The sequence below is a fragment of the Rhinichthys klamathensis genome, unplaced genomic scaffold (assembly GCF_029890125.1).
Source record: "Rhinichthys klamathensis goyatoka isolate OS25496 unplaced genomic scaffold, OSU_Roscu_1.1 h1tg000206l_1, whole genome shotgun sequence".
Classification (NCBI taxonomy): domain Eukaryota; kingdom Metazoa; phylum Chordata; class Actinopteri; order Cypriniformes; family Leuciscidae; genus Rhinichthys; species Rhinichthys klamathensis.
Window position 1 is genome coordinate 3,074,134 of NW_026606731.1, and position 24,475 is coordinate 3,098,608.

Genomic DNA, 24,475 nt, shown 5'->3' on the forward strand with positions numbered 1-24,475 from the left:
TCCATCTATTTGTCCAACCATTCATCTTATATCTATCTATCTGTTCATCCATCATACATAAAATGACAAAAACAACAAGTTTGTCAAAGCCAATAATCAACAGATTTTTATTAACAAGAATTCATATCTGCAGTAGACATTAAAAAGATGTTGTAATATTCACAGAAGGCAGGAATGTTTTCATTAGAAGCAATCGACAGTATAAATCACAGCAGAAATAGTTGCAAATAATATTGCAATAAAGTCACACATCACAATAGGCCATCCAACACATAAATCATACATTCATTGCACACATTTTAGCTTTGATATACACTGCTGCTGAGGTCTTTTAACAAGTACAAAGCCATGTGCAGAGAAAAAAAAAATTATGAAGGAGAGTGTGATGAAATGATGATGAAAAGTACAGTAACCCGATTCAGGAGCTCATATAATCATCTATTAAAAGGACTATAAAATAAGTTATGTCAAACAATGGACAAAAACAAATACTATCTTTACAAAAGTGACCAGTAGATTAAGTAAAGTAGAAGACTGTATCCAAATTTCTGCATTCCAATAATCTCCCATCAGGTATTGTTCGCTGAGAAAATATCTCTAGCATGGGAAAACACAAGTGGTAAATATTTATTTCTTACAGCTCCTGCAGGGTAAAAACATCTACAATGTGAGTGTTTCTTTCTTTTCACCCCAACCTGGGAAATTATTTTAAAAGCCAAAATAACTGGTTTGTCATTTTAGAGGAGACAGGAAATCCCAAGCTCCTCTGTTGCGGAGTACCTGAGACCCGAAAGCTCACTCCTCTTCTCCACAGGCTCCTTTACCCAGAGCAAAAGCCATATTCCACACAGCCGTTTACTCTTATAGTGAGGGGACAATTATAAAAACATTGGCTTTAAATCATTTTGATGTTGTAAACCCCAGGGCAGAAGACTTTGTGCCAGAATAGCAGCAGGTTTCTTTTCTGGGCCACACTGCCCTCTGGTTTGCTTTAAGTGCAAGCATATTTCAGAGAAATGTGCAAAGTAAATGACACTGTGGGTATTAGTGTTGTAAATTGGAGCCAAAAAAAAAGGGGTTGGGAAAATGACTCATTCATGCCAGTAATGTGTTGAGGTTCAGGAAAAGACTTGAATCATAAGGCTTATAGTAATGCAAGTCATGAAAGCCTCAAAGTTAAACAGTGATCTGTAACCGAACATAAATACATACAAAAGACATAGCAGTACTATTTACATCCCATTTTAAGCATGATATAACTCGAGCGGAGACATGTTGTCAGGCCATGCACAAAAGAGAGCGCTCACATTAGTATATTGATGGGAATAAAGTTCCTGCTAATTTACTGAATTCTCTTTTTAATGAGCTTTTCCAGTTTGCGGATACGGGAAGATTCTTGTTCAGGGGTGGGGGCACTGAAGGACAATGATGGGCCACCGTCTGGTCCTGAGGGCGGAGTGGGCAACCTCTGTCTGAAAAGCTCCAGCATGGTGCTCTGCTCACTCCGTTTCAGACCCTATAGATTTAGGGGTAAAAGAGACCAGTCAATTTCAAAGATCTTTTCCAATGAATTAAAAAAGATCTTTTCGATCATTTGTGATTACTGGATAGATTGTATATATATATTTTTTTTTTTACAATTTGACTTATTCTCTAATGAATCAATTAGAGATGTTTGTGAACCAGTTGAACTAATTCTTTTAAAAGATCTGACTCAATACTAATAGATTGATTCACTCACAAATTGGAAATTTACTACATCAGAAATTACCCCCAAAGGAACATTTAAAGTCATTATTGTGTTAAATGAGAAAATCATCAAATAGACATTACAAAAAAAAAATAGCGTTAGAAATAATTTTTTTTGGATTTAACATGGAAATCTAAGATGACCTCGGGGGCGGAGCGGTTATGGTAAATGCATTAATCATTTTAACAATTTTTTCCATAACCAATTAATTAAATTAACATGTTAAATCAAAAAGCCTAATATACATAATGTTTTTTTTAGCTTTTTTTTACAGTTTTTATGTGGGTCTCCTGTTCTATTAGTGGTCAGATTTCATGAAATATGAGGAAGTTTTCCCTTAAGCAAATAAAACAGACTCACCTTCATATCTAGTATCTTCTGGAAAGTCTCAGGGTTGCTGTCAGCAAGGAGCTTGATGTAGTTGTCCACAAAGACCACGGACGGTTCGTGAGGGGCCATGACCACCTGAGAGGTGAAAGAAGAAAGAAAAATTCAGCTAAACTACAACTGGGTTTTCTGAACACATGACACTCTGGGAGCAGGAGACAACATAATACAGCGAGCTGATAGATAAAGCGCTAAACAAAGACAAAAACTTGAATCATCTATTTAAGGCTCATTTTAACAGCATAATTACGCTATGCTTGAACGAAGCTGAATCAGCCTCACCGTTAATTTTTTTGTGGGGTATAATTAGAGTCTCAATTGAGCAGTAAAAAATAGGTTAAATGCAGTACAGGCCTGCATTGTGAATCTGTTTCTTTTCCCTCCAAGGTTGGGAGATTTTTTTTTTTATTATTGGATATCTTGTGACTATTTAGATTTGTAATAGGGCAGAAAAACACATGGCTGACAGATACACCTGGGGGGGGGGGGAATCTTAATCAGCATCCTGTGCAACATTTCCCTTTATACAATACCCATTATTCTTTCTTTTTACTCTCAGTACCTGAAGGGATACACCAGGATATGCGGATAAGGGTCAAAACAAAGCGGGACACGGAACACTTCAGATCATCTTGAATTCTGAACGTTCCTTCCTTACCACAGAGTGATTTACTTAGCAACCATCCTGGAGACAGGCCAAGGATAAGCCTCGAGAAGGCTTGTTGTAGTTACCTCGTAAATGAGAAAGAAAGAATAGAGAGCACGAAAGAGAAAACGCGAGGAGGGGGATAAAGTCTGCCTTTCCATTCATTTCCAAAAAGAGCCACAATGGGGGGTGGGGGGGTGAGACAGGCAAGAAAAAAAAAAGAAAAAGGAGAAGACTGTGGAAAACAGCCACGTCTCACAGGCAGCAGCAGCATGCTTGGCTCGCGCTACCTCCTTCAGCTTCACATCTCTCTGAGGTTTGGGCCCTAGGATGGGCAGGAACTCATTCCCAGCCAAGGAAAGAGAGAAAAAGTGAAGACATCTTTAACAGATTACTCTCCACGTTTACCCTGTAATGAGCATCATGTGGACATCCAAGCCACCACCAGCAATGAAGGTCCCATTTCACCCATGAACCACTTAACCGGTGTCACACTTCACTGATGTAATTCATCAACGATTAAGAAAGAACGATGACAAAGGAAGACTGAGGTGGCAAACGATTGTGCCATTGTTTCTAAGCACAATGCAAACAATACCAGCCGCTGATTCGCCTGGCCAAATGGCAGCAGAGCCCCTGATGAAAAGGAGCATACTGAAGTATGAATGACTCTTCCAAGAAGCACAGAGCAAAATGCTGATGAAGATGGAAGTAATTACCTGAGAGGCACCTGGGGCCCAACAAAGCCAATCATTAAACGCCAAACAGACTTTATAGACCCACCGTATGCAAGTCAAGATCAAGGCCAGGTTTCATACACAGACCTTGGAATTTCAATTAATGAAGGGCACTGGTCATGTGTTCATCAATATTTATCCAGTGTATTGTCTAATCTGGCTTATTCAGGGCTTATATAGAGATGGAAAGATACAAACTCAGCTGTTGCAGGGATAGTTCACCCGGAAATAAAAATTACTCACCATTGTCATTTCAAACCCATAAGACTTTCGTTCATGTTCGAAACACAATTGATTATATTTTTAATGAAACCTGACAGATTTGGGTTCCTCCATTGAAAGTTAATTCTTCCAAAAATGTCATAATTCAAAAAGTTCTTAAAACCATTGAAGAAAAAAAAAATCAAGCGGTTTAATCCAAGTCTTCTGAAGAGACACGATCGCTTTATGATGAACAGATTTTACTTAGGATTTTATTCAAATATAAATATTGATCAACGCACATACATAGAGCTCGTCAAATATGATGAACAGAAGCTCAAACGTACTTGCTTGACGCTCGAGAACCAATGTGGTTTGTTCTTGTGTCAAGAAAGTATGGGTCAGCCTTTTTTATCTATTTATTTAAGTGAAAATATCTTTATTTGAGTTTTTAAGTCTTAAAGGTTTGAAACAACATAAGGGTGTGCAAATGACAGAATTTTCATTTTTGGGTAAACTATCCCTTTTTATGTAGCCCATGTTTTCTTATACCATTTTTGCTCTTTTGTAAATGCTCTTTGCATGATCTTGCACAATTAGAGCTAAACCCAGTATGAACATTAGGTGGATAAAGGCTGAATTCCAGGCAGTTAAAAGACCAGGAGCAGGAAAGCCCCGGAGAACCTCATAAAAGCCTGTGGAGCATGTGTGGGGCTGAAGATAAGGGTCATGGAGAAGAAGGTGGGTCTGGAGATCAGGGAGAGGAAGATTCGGCACATGCTATCCTCTCCTCCTGTTGTATTTCATAGTACAACACAGAGCTCATACGCCCAACCAGAACATCGGTCTACACATAATATTGAAAGGGGCATATCATGGGAAACACGAGTTTCCTTACACTTCTTAGTATCCCTTGACACTCTAATGTTTGCAACTAAATCGGTCAACCCTCTTACACCATTTATGAAAACTAAGGTGCAAGAATGGGCCAGAAATCATTGTGCCTCCCAACCTTTAAAAATGACTAAATTCATCCCTCCACTTTCTGGGAGATAATCATTAGATCTTTGAGAGGTTTAAGGCCTGTTCACATTAAGACGAACATTCAGAGCGAAAGTTTGTTCCGATAAAACATTTTACTTTGACGGCTGTTTGCATCTGTTCATCCGTCAATGTGACAGATTTTTACAGCAGGGTGTTATGAAATCTTTTCCATTCCATTGTGAGGAAAACTGGCCAACCAATAGGATTTGTGCTTCTGGTCATGTGCATACAATTACTACAACTTGGTCGTAGCAACTATTGTGCTAATTGACAGTGAATAGCAGAAGAACAACTGTCAGATAACTACCTACTGTCAAGATTGTGAAATTTTCATTTAGAAATTTTTAGACCAAATTTTTAAGCCGAACATTTTGGTGTGAACAGGCTTTTACACAGCTTGAATGCTGCTGTCACTAAAGCAAAATAGGGACAACCAACGAGTTTGTTCTGATCACGTCAAATTCACTTTCAAATCCATGTTTCTCTCTTAATAATTATAATAACTCCTAACCTTTAAAAATGACTAAAACAATAAGTTGTAAAGGGGAAAAAAGTTTGAACCCCACTGTATGTTACGAGTCTATATGTACATATAAGTAGAGATCTATGAGTGAAGAATATTAAACTGTGGACTGCTAAGGCTGCAGGCAGAAAAGCCAAGGCATGTGAGCACTTCCTGTCTCTCAGAGAGAGCTCATTAAACCAGACGTGCACAGCTTAGTAAATAACTCCAACCGAGCGCTGCGCCACACGGAGCTTTATGAGCAGCTGATCATTAAAGACTTTCCTGTATTGAGCTTCTCATCAGGGAGGCCTGTTTAAAAAAAGAATTGGGTGAAAGCTGAGCGATTTCTCAAATGTTTAAGGGTCGTGAATGCACATAAGGTTCCCACCTTGAGGATCATCTCCGCTCGAGTCATTCCTTTAACCACTATTTTGGTGTAGCTGGCCGGGGCTTTACGGACCACCTGAGAGCCAATGGAAGGGAGGTCTAGAAGAACGGTCTTGAGGGAATGTGTGTCCAGGAGTAGCTGTTAAGGAGAAGAAGAAGAAAAAGAGAACGCATTTGAACTTAGTCAGGTCTATGAAACCCACAGATCCCAGTGTCTGAATCTCCACATACCTGTTCTGCTCCAACCATGCTGATTGGCTTACACCTGAATAGGTGGTTGATGAACTTTGGAATGAAGGAGCTGAAATGAATGGGTAGAAAGTACAATTAGCAGAGGCTTACCAAAACCCTGTGTTATGAAAGAGTCTTTGTTGCACTGATTAGTGAGTGGTTGCGGTACTGACTTGGTGAACTTAATGCAGAACTGCGTGAAGTATTTCCGGGTGGAGGCCAGGTTGTCTCTAATGATGGGCACATTTTGTTTGATGTGCATGATTACAGAGGTCACGTACGGGCTTTGGTCTCCCACATGCTCCACACTCTGCCACGGCATCTGTACAAACATAGACAAAATCAACTTCAAGTCTAGTATAAATATCCTAAAGACACTCTTAAATAATGTTGTTATTGTTAACCAAAACTTAAAAATGGAAATAAAGCTGAAATAAAATAAAATATAAATATTAGATGAAAAACCTAAAAATGACTGAAATAAAAATGAAAGTTGAGTAGAAAAAGAATATATATGCAAAAGCACAAACCAAATTTACTCAATGAAAACTGAAAATATTAAAAATATGCATAAATACTATGATAGTATATAAATACTAAATTGACACTAAAATAGTATATAATATAAATAAATATATAATATATTATATAATATAAATATTATATAAATAAAATAAATATAAAACTAATAAAAAATAAATATTTGTGTTTTTACTGTTTAATCTTAAATGAGTGTTAGATAACGGTCAAGATAAAAATAGGGGAAATTAGCATTACAATTAAACACCCTGGTACAATAAATAGGTTGGGGGGTAACAGCCAATAACTGCTATGATATCGGTATAGTACCTTGCTCATAGCTGTAAGGGCTGGATCACATGCAGCATCAAGGTCCTGAACCAAGAGCTGAATACTGTTTGAGATAACCCTGCCAAACAGAGAGATTCATGGGAACATTACTTAACAACTATTAATTAATTTCCTTGGGCAAATATGTTTTTATTTAGTGGTTAGGGTCAAGTCAGTGTGACTGGTAATTACGTGCTAAAGGTGTCCATCTCCCCAGTTAAGTTGATTCTCTCCATCAATGACTTGTCCACCTTTTCCTTAAGCTTCTCCTCCAGCTGTGGACATGATATAAGACATTTGCATCATTAAAAAAAAAAAAACTATATATTTATGATATGTTAATTGATGTATGCGTGTTGGTCACCTGCTGTGTGGTAGCCAGGCAGTATTCGGCTGTGCTTAGGATGCTGCAAATGAGACACAGCTCTTCCATGGTGAACTTGGCCGCTTCTGATCCCTCTTTCTCCTTCAGCAGGCTGCTGATGGTCAGACCACCACTATTGGTGCTGGTCCTGCATGCAAACAAGCACAAACATGGTTACCAAAGAACCCGAACTCAACCCTCCAGCCCACCCCGCTGAAAGACACAGAAGAAAGACTGCATGGAAACCACAAGACAGCTTCTCCAAAACAAAGATCCCTTTTGAAACTCCCAAAGACAATACGGGGTAAACCACACAAGGCGACGGGTGGGGATTTTTCTTCTTTTGAAAAGCGGCAACAAGAAACCCCACAAATGCGACCACACAGAAAAGTCCACTCGCTCTCCTCTCAAGCATCACCACAGCATAAACACCCCGAATAAAAGCCCCAGCAACTGGGCGGATCAAAATTCTACCATAACAAGGGAGGAGGACCAAATAAAAAGTAATGTGAGAAAGTCAGGTGGCTCAACTCACTTGGGTAGGTTTCCAGAGAGGATCTTCCAGGCATACTCGCGCAGATACTTCTGGAAGATGGTGCTCAGAGCAATCATGGGTTCTCCGGTGCTCAGTTGCGAGCATTGCACCATACACTTCTTGTAGTACACAAAGAGATCTGCACAGCTGGGAAGCACAGCACCTCCCTCATCTGTACCTGATTTAGGGGGACCCTGTGCCCGGAAATCAGCAACAAAACGGTCGATCAGCTCTCCGAGATTTCTAAGACAAAAAACAAAAACATCAATGGCAGTAGGCCCAGACATTATCTACATTTCCTCCACTGCATAAATCTGTGGAATGGATTTAAACAATCGCAACATATGTTAAACAGAATAAAAAATAAAAAAAAATCTTGCATATTTTGTATTTTATTAATTCATTTATACATCTGTGGTTATGCATTTATTTATTTTATTAAAGATACCAGGATGGTTGAAGTTCTAGATGTTTTGAATGTTTTCAGTACTGCTTAGTTTCAATATCAAAACAAAACAAATGAAATAAAATATATGCAAGGTGAAATTTTTGGGGGTATTGGGGTGACCAATCCGATCTCGGTTTTGTTGGGAAAAAGTACTAAATATTAAAAATGAAATAAAATAAAATATTTGCAAGGACGATCTTTTTTGGGAGAGCTATCTGGCTGACACTGTTTTGTTGAAAAAAACTACACAATTAAATTTTTTTTTTCATACCAAATATTTGTTTTTTTGGGACAAAGTATATGATGGATGCTTTGTGTTGGAAAAAACTACTAAATAAAAAATAAAATAAAGTAAAATAAAATAAAATAAAAACTTGGTACCTGAAAAGTTAAATTAGCAAAAACATTTAATATAATAAAAAAGCAGACTGCACCACATATCTGACTATGAATGAAATCATAATGTGTTAAACTTGCTTTGAACAGCGATGTATTGTAAGGTCAGTAAATAGGCCATCTCTCTCAGCACTGAGTAATCAGATAGATGCTGACCCCAAGAGAAGAATGTTGACACTCTCATGCCAGACAGGTCAGTGTGAACTGGTATAATGAAAGCCATTGTTAACAGAAAGGTCATTCTGCTTTAGGCAGTGCCAGCGGAGTGTTACATGGGCCAGAGAAGGGCCTGTACAAGAAGTCTTTTTCTTGGGAGCCCCGTGGGTGAGAGAGAGGGTAAGTGGGAAAAGGAGAGGTAAAGAACGAGAACAGACGAATAAAGAAAGAAATCAGCTGCCATTTTCAGGTTGTCTGCAGCATCTGTGGTTACCAGCTAATGGGAACCATTTTTGCCTCAGTGGTGAGGCAGAGAGAGTCAGACAAGAGAACTACTGAAAAGGGGTGTACAAGAGAGAAACGATCACAAACCAAATGAATGGGCTTATTCCCATTTGGCTTGTCTGACATGATTGTGCACAACATTCCAGCACATTTCACTCACTTATCCTGCGACTCGATGTAAACGTAGAGATGAGGCTCAAAGCACTTGGACACAATGCCGTGGAAGGGGTTGTCTGGAGCCTTGGGCTTCTTTGGCTGTGAACAGCAAAACATTACTCAATCAGAATTGTCTTAAGAGGTTCCTTTACGTGTGCCAGTGTTATTATATTATCATTGATATGCTATTACAGTTGAATTCAATTATTTTTTAATTTTCTGTTTTCACTTAATTTTTTAGCATTTTTATTAGTTTTAGTATTTAAAAAAAAAAAAATCTACAGAGTTTTTATTCATTTGTATTTAATAGTTGTTATTTTTGTGCTTCAAGTTAAACAGAATGAAAATGAGAAATACTGCCTTGGAAACTAGCTGAAAAAAATAAGTTTAGTTAATGACAATAACCCTGGCATGTGCTACAGTTTGACAGGAAGGTGAAAGGAAATTCTGTTGCAAAAAACACCACAGTGATAACTGTGAACTTTTGAGGAACCCAAATCATCAGAAATGTTCTTACAACACCTAAAACTGAGAACATCATTGCCAATTTGAAGATAAAAGGAAATAAGTGTACAATAAATATAGGACCTGAGCCGAAGTCAAGCTGTTGTTATATTAAAGTACACGTTAAGAGTTTGATAAATACATAGCAAATAAAAACTTCTAAACACACAGCGTCTTGAATGTTTTCATAACACGTCAATTGCAGAGAATAAGCGCCTGATCCAGGCTAGAGTTCAGATGCAAGTCAAATCAAACTACATTAGAAAGAAATGTAAATTGCATGTTGGAATGGTACCAAATGCGGTATCAAATTTCTATCAGAAGATGGGTGGAGTAGACTGGATATGGTGCAAATAGGGTCATTGCTGCATGATAGAGAGCAAATAAAGATAAGCAGCCTCACTCTATCCAGATCTTCCTCCTTTTCTGATACGTTGTCCTCTCCTGACTCGTCTTCCAGAAAGGGGTTTGTTGGCTCTAGAGGCGTCTCAGGTTTTTTCTGCTGAAGAGAGCAAAGGAGAAGAAAAATCACACAACAGCCAGATTACCAGCATGTTCGCGCCTCAGTAAAGCCCTTTGCCCGCAAACAGGCATAGTCCAAAACAAAGTGCAAGTGTGGGATTTCCTCACCCCGGGCCCGTCGTTCAAGGTGCAGCCCGAGAAGCGCTTAGCCAGCAGTCCCTCGAAATTGGTGGTCCTCTGAATAGCGAAGAGCAAAAGCTTGACCTCGATCTCCCTGGCACGGGTTCGCATCAGCTTGGCTAGCTCGATTCTGATGAGCAAATGAAACACAGACATAGTCCTTCTTGGCACATTAGGTTTTTCTCACAACCCTGTGTCTAATGCTTCAGGTCAGTGCTTTTATAGGCCAGCGTGTGCAGATGCCTGGTTTGGCTGATAAAAGGAACCACAGTGGATCAGTGTTGTATTCAAAAGGAAAGATCCAGTTACCGTCAGCTTGAAAAAGAACCTTTTTGAGAGCCAACATAGGGAGGAGATGGTGGTGTGGTGTATCCATTCTTATTTAAAGTTTTGTCAAAAAATGAGAAATATATTAGATTGGATTACAGTGGACCTCAAACGTTCTTTCCAGGCATTGAGGGTTTTGTTATGACTCTTTTGAGAGGAATTCGACTATGGACAACACACATACACACACATAGCCTACTTTAGACTTTATCAATACCACTACTGAAATCCCAGACATGTAACCAGTTCCTTTCCATCTAATCATTCATGTCATACTGTGCACAATTATGTCTTTTGCTAAATCATGCCATAGTGGTGTGCTGTATAATGTCTAGTCTTCTAAGCTAACCACTAAAAGCACATGAAATTCCCCAGGTACCGTATATTTTCTCTATGGGGCAATGGAGATAATGAGGATTTATGCTGTGCTGATATCATGTCGGAATTATCGGAATTACAATTCCACTCAAGAGTCTTCAGACTCAATTATTAGTTTCTATGGCAACACTCATTATGCCAAAATCTACCCATGTCTGGCTTTGTCATTGAAGACCGCAAAATACATAATCGCTATAAATGCCTTCCTTTATATTCTCTTTTTTCCCCCCAAAACACAAAATATATAGAGGTACCTACATACACTACAGGTTAAAGGTTTGGTGGTGGTGGTGGTACAGTTTTTTTTATGTTTTCATAAGTCTCTTATGCTCACCAAGACTGTATTTATTTGATCAAAAATACAATAATATTGTGAAATATAAAAATAACTGGAATGGTACTAGAAATTTAGTTTTTTTTTTATTATACAGTCACATGACTTGAGAAGTATGCACATGACTTTTTGGATGTGCATTCAGGAATTTATTTGATCGTAGTTTATGTGAATGTCTTGGCAAAAAAGAAAATCCTCCACAAGTGAGAAAAAAGAAGGTTTAAATGGTATTATGGAAATTAACTTTAAATTCAACATTCTATATCCCAATATTTACATGCAAATTTGACTAATGACATGAATAAACTTATAAAGAGCCAATATTATGTGAATGCAGTGTTAGTGCGAGGTGTTCAGTCGGTACCTGGTGATATGACAGAACTCTACAGCGATGCGCTCGGTCATCCACCACTCCTCAGGGAACATTCGTCCATACTTCTCTTCATAGTCCACGAGCTGACGCTTGATCCACGCATAGCGCCGGTCTATTTTGTCGAGCCATGCCACCTGTACTCAGGACAAACAGCAGAACAGAACGTAAGAGATATGGTTTAGCACAATTTCTGCATGTACAGGATGCACAAGGACACACTCACATCCTGGTTCTCTTGGAAGAGAACGAGGTATTCTGACAGGTGCTGCCTGATGAACTTTTTGATGATCTCCTGCTTAATCCGAGGATCCAGGACATTCGCTACCAAGCAGGCATCTCTGAGAACAATGCTAGGACCACCAGATTTCTGTAAATCACAAGCTAAAGGTTTTTTATCTGTCACAGGAATGATACAGAGACTAGCTATGCATTAATACTAAAAGTTGATTATTTGTTATCTTTTCATCAGAACGCAATATCTGTACCTTTGACCCCTGAGCAGGAAAAGTCTCCTCGAAGTCAGCCAATATCTGTGTACCAAGCTCGCTCTGTGCGGCTTTAACTCTGAGGAGGGGCAAAACAAATGGGATAGTGTTTACAAGACACCTGGTAGTTTCAAGATTCCCTGGTGTCTAGTGAGATTATCAAAGCAATTAAGTCAAGACACCAAATGTTAGAATCTAGAGCAACACCAGCTAAATTGTACAATACTTCATAACAGCTGAATTTAAAAGAGGTTTATGACATGGATTTTTAAAAAAGATGTTCCTTGTAATGCACACTTATAATGTTAATAAAGTTTTCCACAAATTTTTTATATATATATATATATATATCTCCTGTGTTTGAAAATCCGTTTTCTAAGGTGCGGCTCCTTTAAGCCTTGTAAATGCCACTGTTATGATTGGCTAACATCGTCATTGCATAAGAAACACCATTAACACCCACTCATTATTGCACGCAAGTAAGTGTTTTAAAAACATTACCTATACAAAACCGTAATTTACAGACAAAGCATTATGAAATAATTTACTTGCGGTTTGTGATGCAGCTGCAGTCAAATCCAATACAGACTGCTTCATCTTTCAACAAAAGCTTCTTTGCGAACTCTCCATTACACTGTGCTCCATCTCAAAATGCTCAGAACAAACATACAATCCTCTGACGCGATCCGGGATGCCATTAAAATAAACAATCCACTTGTTTCCGACTCTGGGATCCTTCTAAAGTCGGACCGAATGCAATGATAGGATAAATATTTTTTGGTCCTGAGACTTCCACAGAAGGTATATGTACATTTGTTATTATTTAAGTCCCTTCCATTCTTATGATAGCTATCAGGATCTGAAGAGAGTTTCAACTAGTATAACACAAATCGTTTCTGAAAAACATTGCCAACCCTACCTTTAATTAAATGCTTTGTTTATAATGAGGACGTTTTAAACCATGAAACATGGTGGATGTTTTAATGGCACAAAGAAGACCTCATATGTCAAAAGATCCAGGAAATCAAAATTTGATTTATGTCATGACTCACTTTTATATAAAGTATTATATATATTATAAAGTATTTTCTAAGATGTTTTTCATTAAAAACTATGTGCTAATCTCAATTAGAGCAATGTGAATAGCTAGTACCTAGATCCCTCCTAAAATATTGGCTTGAATTAGAACTATTGGCAATTGGGGGGGAAAATGGAACAGAGACAGAAATATCAGCTACTTGTATGAAAACAGATGTAAATTTTAATTCTATTAAACAATGAGGCCAAACTGTACTTTGGACTAAAAATCTCAGAGACAGTGTAACGTAAGACCAATTCCACCAAAAGGGTCTAGAACTGAACCACAACTTGATTAGAAGATGCTCTTTTCATTTCTGAATCAGTTGCTGGCACAATTGTCTTCCAAAATAAACAACAAGATACTCAGAGGGAGAGAGAGAGTGAGTGAAAGAGAGAGAGACGGAGACACATGCACTTGCCAGTCAGACACCAGTCTTCAACGTGGCACATGGCTGCCAATTTGCTCTCTCACCAGCTCCATTAAGACTTCCACACTGTCTGAACCAGAGCACATCCCTCAGCTGCCGCCCCTGATCTCTGAAACATCTCTGCCACACCTTACAACCAACCAGACATCTCCATTTAGGGACAGTCGGGCTCGGAAAGAAAGCATCTCAGTTTCTCCATATTTGGCATGTACTAATATTAAACATCACAAAGATCCAATAAGACATCACAAGACTTTTTTTGTCCTCATAATATGTGTTAAGCTTGTGTAGTTCAAAACAACATCACTAAAATCAGCCCATCTGATCACCAAAGGGGGGGCTAATATTATTTACATTCTAAATTCCTAGGCACAATCCCCACCCTCATCAAATATAATCTCTTTCTACACCACAAAAAGAAACGGACGAGAAAAAAAATGAGTCAAGCAGCGGTCAGAAAGCGATGATGTACTTTGGCACACTTAAATGCTGTTTTAACAAAAACACTGGATTCGCTTGATGTACAAATGCACGTTCAACCAAACAAACTCTCATCATCACTCAAGGACGCCTGTGAAAGTTCTTATGAACCGAATGGGTAAACTTGACTACAGGGGTACTGAAAAGGAACCGCGGACACATGCTTTTCCAGAGAAACATTTATAACCTGGAACAACCAGGGAAATCATATTTCCACGTCAAACACACCCTTCCTTGCCATCTGCTTATGAAACAACAGCTTTATCAGAGCATCCAACATAAACAAGCAATGGGAAGCGCAGAATCATAGGGACCGGAGCCTCGTTTCTACCCGAACAAAAGGCCCAGTCTCTGAGCCTGCAGGGGACGTGGACAGCACCACCCAAACCAGAGAAAGCACCTCCACTGGGAAAGGCCTGAAACAAAGAGACGCTTTCCGCTCTGGGAAAAGTCCAAAGTGGGGGGAAAAAGTAAATAATGAGACACTGTGAAGCAGATTTCCTTCCTGTGCTCATCTTCAGTAAACATAAACAGGATCCTCAGACTCTCAGCACCATGATTTAGTCAAATAAACAGTGTTGAGAGAGTCTTGTGTTTGTATCCTTACCTCTCTGAGAGCTGGCGTATCTGGGGGATGCCCATGTACTTCTGGAAGTGCTCAAGCACGTTGACTACACCCTGAAGGAGATTGGCCACCTCCCCATACTGCCTCTTTCGAGTCATAGCTCTGCAAAGGTACAACAAGACAAGTTTTTAGCACACTACTATGAATGAGCAAACATACTGATCTTGGGAAAAGGTATCTTGAATAAACATACTCAAGAGAGTCCACACCGCCAGCCAGCATGTGCAGGTGATTGAGGGTGGTTATAGAAGTCGTCAGGTGACGCTTTGCATGGTCCAACTGCTTGATGTCCCGTGTGATCTCTTTCACCTGAAGAATTTTTTTTAGATACATTAGGTATGCACTGATATTTCAATTCTGGCTGATAATAATTATTATATTATTACTGTATGTATAATACTATATTTAGTGCTTTCAAATAGATTAATCACATCTAACAAAGAAGTTGTTTACATAATATGTGTATATATATATTATTATATTTATATATATATACACTATATACACTCACCGGCCACTTTATTAGGTACCCCATGCTAGTAACGGGTTGGACCCCCTTTTGCCTTCAGAACTGCCTCAATTCTTCGTGGCATAGATTCAACAAGGTGCTGGAAGCATTCCTCAGGGAGTTTGGTCCATATTGACATGATGGCATCACACAGTTGCCGCAGATTTGTCGGCTGCACATCCATGATGCGAATCTCCCGTTCCACCACATCCCAAAGATGCTCTATTGGGTTGAGATCTGGTGACTGTGGAGGCCATTTTAGTACAGTGAACTCATTGTCATGTTCAAGAAACCAATTTGAAATGATTAGAGCTTTGTGACATGGTGGAAGTAGCCATCAGAGGATGGGTACATGGTGGCCATAAAGGGATGGACATGGTCAGAAACAATGCTCAGGTAGGCCGTGGCATTTAAACGATGCCCAATTGGCACTAAGGGGCCTAAAGTGTGCCAGGAAAACATCCCCCACACCATTACACCACCACCACCAGCCTGCACAGTGGTAACAAGGCATGATGGTTCCATGTTCTCATTCTGTTTACGCCAAATTCTGACTCTAACATCTGAATGTCTCAACAGAAATCGAGACTCATCAGACCAGGCAACATTTTTCCAGTCTTCAACTGTTCAATTTTGGTGAGCTCTTGCAAATTGTAGCCTCTTTTTCCTATTTGTAGTGGAGATGAGTGGTACCCGGTGGAGTCTTCTGCTGTTGTAGCCCATCCGCCTCAAGGTTGTGCGTGTTGTGGCTTCACAAATGCTTTGCTGCATACCTCGGTTGTAACGAGTGGTTATTTCAGTCACTGTTGCCCTTCTATCAGCTCGAACCAGTCTGGCCATTCTCCTCTGACCTCTGGCATCAACAAGGCATTTCCGCCCACAGAACTGCTGCTCACTGGATGTTTTTTCTTTTTCGGACCATTCTCTGTAAACCCTAGAGATGGTTGTGCGTGAAAATCCCAGTAGATTAGCAGTTTCTGAAATACTCAGACCAGCCCTTCTGGCACCAACAATCATGCCACGTTCAAAGTCACTCAAATCACCTTTCTTCCCCATACTGATGCTCGGTTTGAACTGCAGGAGATTGTCTTGACCATGTCTACATGCCTAAATGCACTGAGTTGCCGCCATGTGATTGGCTGCTTAGAAATTAAGTGTTAACGAGCAGTTGGACAGGTGTACCTAATAAAGTGGCCGGTGAGTGTACACATGTCTGTGTGTGTATCCATACTGCATATACACACAGACATGCACACACACAAATATAATATATACAAACACATATTATGTAAACAAAAACTTATGTTAGATGTGATTAATCATGATTAATCTATTTGAAAGCACTAATATTATATTATAGCACAATATCCTACGCAAATGATTCTATGATGCTGATTTGGTGCTCAAGAAACATTTCTTATCAATGTTGAAAAAAATCAGGATTTTTTGATATACGTTTAGAAGAATAACGTTTGTTAGTTTTACGTTTGTTTGAAACAAACCTATGAATGGTATTATATTATATTATAAATTAGCGAATAAATATAACTTTATTGCTAATGATGTAAAAAAAAGTTTATACAACTTGGTCAACACTAAAAACTAAAATCAATCATAAACGTAACAAGTGAATTTAGGAATCACATCAATATAATGTAGTGTGAATATATATATATATATATATGCGAGATTTACTCAAGATTATTTTTAAAAGTGTTATTAAATTATTAGTGTTGAGAACGTGAGCATTAAATGATGGCAAAGGTAATCCCTTTGTAAAAATAGACAAAATGAACATGCACAATTCAATTACTATTGATCCAATACTAAAGATGATTTATCATTATTATTTATTCAATACTAAAAACACTCCAATATTGGCTAATAACCTTTATGTTACCGATATTTCATCCACCCTTCTTTATTTTGCTGGGGACACAGGGACAGCTATTGCTATTGTTCTCCTGCCTTCCTCCCCTTGCCCTTCCTCTGTTCTGCACTGCATAACATTCACAGATGGCCAGTGCATTACCTTGGGCTCAAAGAGTGCTGTGGACAAAACCACAGGATGTCACAGTTTCTTGTGCCTTGGTTACCCAGCCTGTTGGGGTGGGTGGGTGGTGAATGGCTATTTACTCTGGGTTGACTTTCAGGCCTTAAATGACTAGGTTCCTGTCTAGAGGGCTTATTTTTACTCACCATTTGCTCCGATTTCTCCGCTTTGTCTTTGATGTCTTTGATTTTGCCAAAGAGTTGCTGGATGGCTTTCTGGGCCTCCTCCAATGCCTGGAAGAGGAGACAAAAGATCTAAGATGACCCAAACAGCACCGCGGTAGCGTATTCTTACAGCTCGCTGTCAGTTCGATGTTTTCTGTGAAAAAGCAACCTGAAGTTCACTGGCTTGAGTTCAGTTTGTGTTGGGCTGGTTTCATCGCTTTCAAACTAGGCGATTAGAAAAACAGACACTCAATCTAAATCTTACAGCCACATCAAACGCAATTAATAATGAACCCATATTTAATATGAAAATACAGGCTGAATGACATTTTAATGAACTTGCTTCCTGCCTGCCCTCCTAACCCTTCAGCTACTATATTATTTTTAGTGGGAAGATTTCTGTGCTTCAACAGGGTGGGGAACAAACCGCACTGCCTGATGAAACTAGTTTTTACTTGACATTCTTGTATGCGAAGACTGCAGCAGCTGCAGTTTTGGCCCTTCCACATGTTGCCCCACCTGATGCCACCACATCACAAGGCTCCCAGCTTGGCCCTGAAGGGATCCAACCTTCCTGGCCACTCGTCTCGAATGCAGTCACAGCAAGTGCAGCCACACTGGCAGTGTTTGGACTCTGACAATGCATAATTACTACTTCCTTTAAAAGCAGCTGCAGCACTGGATGAGTGGGAATACTGGCTGCTGCCAATGTATTTAGAGACGTGCCTGGGCTGAAAGTGGAGAAAGTTTGGCCGTCCCTTTTGCCTTGCTTCTTCACAGGCAAATGGAATGCTAACAGCCGGCACCAGCTGCCCCCTGGAATTTACCACTTTTACAAGCCTCCTCAAAAACACAGAGATGCTTTGAGCCACACCATGTTAACAGCAATGCATCCTCCTTTCGAAGAAAGGATTCTTCAAATTGCAGTACTGCAAGGGCATGCCGAGACTTTTTACGGCTTTGAACAAAAACCAGAGCTAGAGCCCAGGTGTTAACTGGGATGCATCTAGTTTAAAGTGGCCATGTTGTAGTTGTGCATAAGAAGAAGCTATCCAGAGTCTATTTTCTGAGGTTAGAAAAATGGACTGCTTGTTGGAGGACAGTCTCTGGATCTCCTCCTTATACTGCTGATCAGAAGAAAGAGAAAGAGAGAGGTTTATTTGGATCTGGCAGGAAGGAGAGCAGCTGCTATGCATGTGGACTCTATTTGCAGTTTCAGGATGTTTCCCCCCCCCACCCACAGATGGTTTAGGCAGGCCACAGACTACAGGACGACATGGATGCTGGGATGCCTGCTACATTTCCCTGTAGTGTTGTGACTCGATTAAAGAATATGTAGGAGCACTGAGAAAGAAAATATTGATTATTAGGACAGTTTAACAGCTGCTGACAGGCATGAATGAGACTGTGTGGTTATTTCCTCTGTGATTCTGTGGTCAATCACCCACAGCATTCCACACGTGCACTAATGGTGATTATCCTACATGTAATTATTTTCTAAACTGCTGAAGAGATTATGACCAGCCTGGTTGTCCCCTTTTATGGTTGTATACTCTAAATGTCATTACCTTCGGGTTACAATTTTCTTTGTTCTGCAAGATATCAAGCATGTTGGGTGATACTAAAATGTCTATGGTCATTTTAATATCTTTTTCTGCCATGGTGGACTTTGAATTACAGAACTGTCCTGAGATTTGCCTTCAAATTTCACCCATCAAATTATAATTCACATTTGTTAGTGAGTAACTTTTATATAAAACATTGAGATATACAAGTTATTTTTATGTTATGAGAAATTGCTTAAATATTGACTAAAAGCAACATTGTGCAACAGTGGAATGGATGTACACTACTGTTCAAAAGTCAGGGGTCAGTAAGAGTTTTTATTTTTTAATTTTTTAAAACTAATGATGCTGAAAATTCAGCTCTACCATCACAGGATTAAAAAATACATTTAAAATTACATTAAAACAGAAAACGGTTTTAAATTGTAATATTTACACAATACTATACTTTCAATCAAATATCGCAGCCGTTGTGATCATAAGAGACTTTCGTCAAAAACATTTTTTTTTTAGAAATCTTACCAACCCCCAACTTTTGAACGGTTGTGTAGCCTCCTTTGCAGTTATCATGCTTCTTATTTGAATTTCTTTTTGTATTATCCATTTTTATGTCTCACTGTATTAGTGAAAGTAAAATTTAATTTAAAAGTCAGTAAAAACCTGATTGCATGAGACTGTCATGTAAAAGCCCATCTTCTGTATTCCATGTAGTCAACAATTCTGTTAAACTATTTAGCAAAATGAAATTGTTGACATGACAGTTTTATGACAACACAAATACTTGTAATAATTTTAACATACTCAAATACCATACAAGAAAAGAAAAAAACAAACAAACAAACAAGGGTTAAAACCTAGGCATTAAGTCGATAAAACCTGTCAACAAAGCCTGCGATGACTAAAACAACTCCAAAGGGACAATCAGGGATCGGTCTATAACGACTAATAGAAAACCACACATGCAGCAAACTTTCCATCCTGTGTTTAGATTAAATATTTATACTACATTCTTGGGGAGGCTCCTTCTTGGCATTCCTAATAAGCAGCTCCAGATGCCAAAAAAACTACATGAGACATCCTGATCCCAACTGGCTCCCTGACAGCTATAAACCTCTCATCTGAATGCTCCATCTGGGAACAACAACATGGCAAACTTTTTATATGGAACTTTCTGCAGCACTGAGGAAAATAATGTATATTAGCGCAAACCCTGCGTGAGACAAAGGGGAAGGCAAAGTGAGGGACTCCTCAAATAATTCACACCAAATGTTTTGGCCCACTGTTGACTTTACTTTATGAATGATATCACAAATCTAACAAGTTTCCCCACATTGTCAAATGCTTTTCCAATTCAGAAAATATTTCCAAATAGGTTGCTGTCCGTTAACAATAATATAAAATATATATATATACACTTTCCTCAGACTGTAAATGTCCTGATAAGAACCAATTTTTTTTTTAGAAAAGTCAGGGAAAGACTCCCCGCCCCCCTCCAACTCCCCACATAAGAGTTATTATAGTTAACTGAAACCATATAAAAATGTAATTTCATTTCAGCTAGTTCCCAAGGAAACATTTCTCAATTTCATTAAGTTTGACTTGATGTACTAAAAAAGCTACAACTAAAATGAATAGAAATTTATGTATATATTAAAAAACTAAAATAAATATAAAACTACTAAACTATAAAAATAAAATTACTAAAAATAAAATATTAAATTGAAAACCAATTCAGAATAGTAAAAAAAAAAAAAAACATAGTATCTCAATTATTCTAAAACAACACTGACCCAAACAGCAGGCAGACGATAACAAAACCAGAGAGGAGTCTGGGACTTTAAACAGGGTGAAACATCTGTGTCGTGACGTGACTGCCTCAAATACTATTTATCAAGCCCTCAGCTTCATCCAAACTTCAAAGAGACTCAGTCACAAATAAGATGCCCAATTTTAACTTTAGCATTTTCTTTACCACTGGGGAGAAGGTGAAAATACTCAGCTAAGACAAACACATCCGTCCCCCTCCTCCAAACAGCTAGAAATGTCATCAAGCAGACACCTGGGATCCCGTTCCAGACACGGATGTCTCCATCTCACTGATAAATACTGCACAGACTAAACAAAAAAAAAAAAGCTTCAGCGGGTCTTTCCAGTCCTCTCCCTCTGTCTCCACCATCACTCCCAGCCTCGAGTTGGGATGTGTAATCCACACTTCCCCGCCATCCCATCTGCTGAAAGGATTTTTCCTTTGCTCTGTGGAAACAACTCAGAAGGCTACGGGCCGTGAGACTCGTGGCCCCGCATTAACAGCGATCCCTCCAGACACAACAAGTTTCCAAAAGCGGTGCATGCTGGGTAATTCAAGCTCAGCTGACCCCACTCGTAGGTCTCAGCCACACTGGCTTTTAACAACCCAATCGCATTTCACCTCAGCCTGGTGCTCTGATTAAGAACAGATCTGTGTTGAATCCACATTTTCAGCCTGGTCCAAGAAATAGTAGGACACTAAACCACAATGTGGAATGGAACTGTTGCGGAGAACAGGAAAATTCGGGGTAAAGTGTGCCTTCCTTTCCAGGAAGACAGAGCATCTGGGACTTTCAAGAACCTCGGTCACTTCCAGAGACGTGAGATGGAAGAGATGCAAAAGACATCCATAATCAATGTCGAGAGCTGTTGTGAAGCGGGCAGAGAGGTTTACCGCGCACAGGAAATCATTCTGAAGCTGCTTTAGCCACTACAATGATTTGATTAGAGTACAAAAACACTTATTTAGTTCGCCCAAACATGAAGACTCTGTCATCATTTATGTCTCATGTTGTTCTATTGTACTCCACAGAAGAAAGTTGTACAGGTTTGGAAGATATTTTTAAAAATGTGGGGCTTTTTGTCCACACAATTAAAGTCAGTGGGGATGTTGTTTCGGACCGCATTGACCTTCATTTTATAGACAAAAACAGTTCAATATATCTTATTTTGTGTTCCACAGAAGTCAGTCAGTCATAAAAAAAGATAATCTTACAGCCTGGTACACCATGTGGCATAATGTTGATGAACCCAGATCACGGCTTTAATGCTATTTATTTGCCATTTATTCCTATAACCTGAAAACTATTTATTATTTTGATCTTAAATTAATCAAAGTTATAAATCACTTGATTGGATCACAACAGAACATATGGCATTGATCTGACATTATGTATGTGGAACCAAAATGCTCACCTGTCTGCCATCTTGTCCCACATTAGTCTGTCCCCTCACCACTGTCCTGATGTTGTCATCCAACCGTCTGATTAAAGGAATTATATACAATATCAATTTAATAAGAATCAATAACCTCCACATATAAATGCAGACCATGTCAGGGTCTAAATATTGAAAACTCACCTGATTTTAAGTCGTATGTTATTCACCACATCGTCTATGTTCGCCAATGACTACAAAATGATTTGGAGGGGGGGGGGTACATAAACACTACTGAAATACATCAGCTATCCTTTAATTTAATTTATCTCTTTGAAAAGTCAACATAAATAAGTTCTTCATGTTCAGAGAGAGTAGCGCTCTCTAGTGGCCAAGAATATGAACATTCAATAGGCCACGATGTAAAAAAGCATAAATATTAGTAGTATTATTGGTCACTGGCCTCAATATGGGTGACCTAAACACAGATAGACAGGCATTAAATTTGATTCATTAATTATTTGTATTATCAATGCTAATAGCATACAATAGTATATTGCTCAGAACTAAAAGTTTCAGAATGAAGGTACATTCATAATGTTGACCATTATGCTGCAAGCAATTCAGACTCACCTGCTCTGTTGGAAACAAGGTATTAATGTATTCAACAGCATTGAAGTCAGCTCGATCCAAAGGGTCTTGGCTGGGGAAAACCTAAAAAATGAACAGATGTCATATGACAAAGCCAAGCCCAGAAAAGCAGTGTCTGCTCATTGAGGATCAGCTGGCCAAAATGTTGCTAAAGATGTTCTGTGAGTCTGAAGTGAACAACAAGCTTTACTACACTGGAGTCCATTGAGGTGGCACCAAAAACCTTAACAAATGGATCTAAAGAGCCAGTTGTATTACTGATTTTATGCTGGACTCAACTGGAGCCAGAGGAAGTCAAGTCACCTTTATAGCGCTTTTTACAATACAGATTGTATCAAACCAGCTTCACAGTGATAACATGAAAATAATACAACCAAGTTTGTTTCTAGAAGAAATTTGCGTCATCGAGGCAGATCAATAATATTGTTGAATATTAAATGTTGGATTAGAATTATTATTGCTCAGTTAACCATTACAACAATTCTGCACATCATTCCTCTCCAATGATGCTTCTTTAGTCCAGGTATTTTTCTTTCTCACTGCGTTTTGGTAAACATTAATAAACATTGTGTTAAGAACATAGACTAACACTACTAGTACATTTCACACATTCACGATCACCAATAGATAATTCAAATATAATTAGATAGAAATTGCAGTGCAATTTAAGTTCTTCATTTTATGCCTATTTTAAACGGACTCCCTTGTTTAAAACCTTGAATGTGTCAATCTCTTTTTTCCTGTCTAGACACCTCCCATCAAATACAAGCTAGCGATGACACATTAACGTTTGGGGGTCCGTCGTTTTAAAAACAAAGTCAGTTTTGACAACAGTTATCTACGTGAGCAAAAAAGTAAAATGATAAATAAAACAGACAAGACCAAAACTGTGAGCTTCAATGGAGAAGTATCAAACTGGCTATATTAGCATCTCATGAGAAGACACTCTGACACTACAATAAAAACAGACTCAACCACAATTGATCTCTTACCTGCTCAATGGCCAGCTGCACTTCTGGAGTAAGGTGTAATATCGCCTCCAAATCTTCCACAAACTCTAATTCTTCATCCTCCATCATTGTAAACAGTAAACAGACGTTTTATTTCCTGTGCTGACGTTAATGCTTCTTTACCGTTGTCGATGATCAGGGGAAACATGATTCATTAGCGCCATCTTTCGAGCTGGAGACTCAACACGAGACTATTTTCGTAGTATTTCAAATAATCCGAAAATGCGAAATCTTGTTATTATCTATTAATTTAAAAACGATGACAATACATTTTTGTATATTTCTGTTTTTAATTGTTGTGTGTTCCTTATATCATAATTACTTATTATACTGTTTGTGTGTCAAACTTAACTGGTTTTAAAACAATTCATCAATCACACTATGAAAAACAGTATATAGTAGCCTATCCTTTGCAAATAGCAAATAGCAAACAGATCGAAACAGTAGGCTATTATAACAAAAACACATAACAATAAAAACAAACATGAGATTATATGATACATAATACTATAGTTAACAAATATTTTTAAAACATAATGTCAAAATGACTTCCTTGGAACGACCCTAAGAGTATCGTCACCAGCAAAAAAAAAAAAAAAAAGGGAAAA

The 24,475-nt window shown here is 38.6% G+C and overlaps 1 protein-coding gene across 2 annotated transcripts; it reads right to left on the reverse strand.

Annotated features, from left to right (window-relative positions):
* Nucleotides 1–79: 79 nt before the first annotated feature.
* Nucleotides 80–24,009, reverse strand: vps53 (VPS53 subunit of GARP complex). 2 transcript variants are annotated; one of them, XM_056263465.1, is made up of 22 exons: nt 23,850–24,009; nt 22,840–22,920; nt 22,411–22,460; nt 22,246–22,312; nt 17,441–17,527; nt 14,927–15,042; nt 14,716–14,835; nt 12,121–12,199; nt 11,859–12,002; nt 11,627–11,769; nt 10,212–10,353; nt 9,985–10,080; nt 9,082–9,176; nt 7,637–7,879; nt 7,102–7,249; nt 6,930–7,012; nt 6,738–6,816; nt 6,062–6,210; nt 5,889–5,958; nt 5,659–5,796; nt 2,111–2,215; nt 80–1,516 (listed from the first exon to the last, which is right to left on the reverse strand). In XM_056263465.1, the coding sequence occupies exons 1-22, from the start codon at nt 23,934–23,936 to the stop codon at nt 1,343–1,345; spliced, it is 2,496 nt and encodes an 831-aa protein (XP_056119440.1). In that variant the 5' UTR covers nt 23,937–24,009; the 3' UTR covers nt 80–1,342. The 2 variants fall into 2 exon arrangements, with proteins under 2 accessions (XP_056119440.1, XP_056119439.1); XM_056263464.1 differs by having other exon boundaries at nt 9,985–10,083.
* Between the last annotated feature and the right edge of the window lie 466 nt (nt 24,010–24,475).

Bases quoted from the DNA above. Each gene is read 5' to 3' on its own strand.
- vps53 (XM_056263464.1), bottom strand. From the start codon at position 23,936: ATGATGGAGGATGAAGAATTAGAGTTTGTGGAAGATTTGGAGGCGATA. The intron at 22,313-22,410 runs GTGAGTTTTCAA...TCCTTTAATCAG, and splicing joins AACATACGACTTAAAATCAG to ACGGTTGGATGACAACATCA. The intron at 6,817-6,929 runs GTAATTACCAGT...TCTGTTTGGCAG, and splicing joins GAGATGGACACCTTTAGCAC to GGTTATCTCAAACAGTATTC.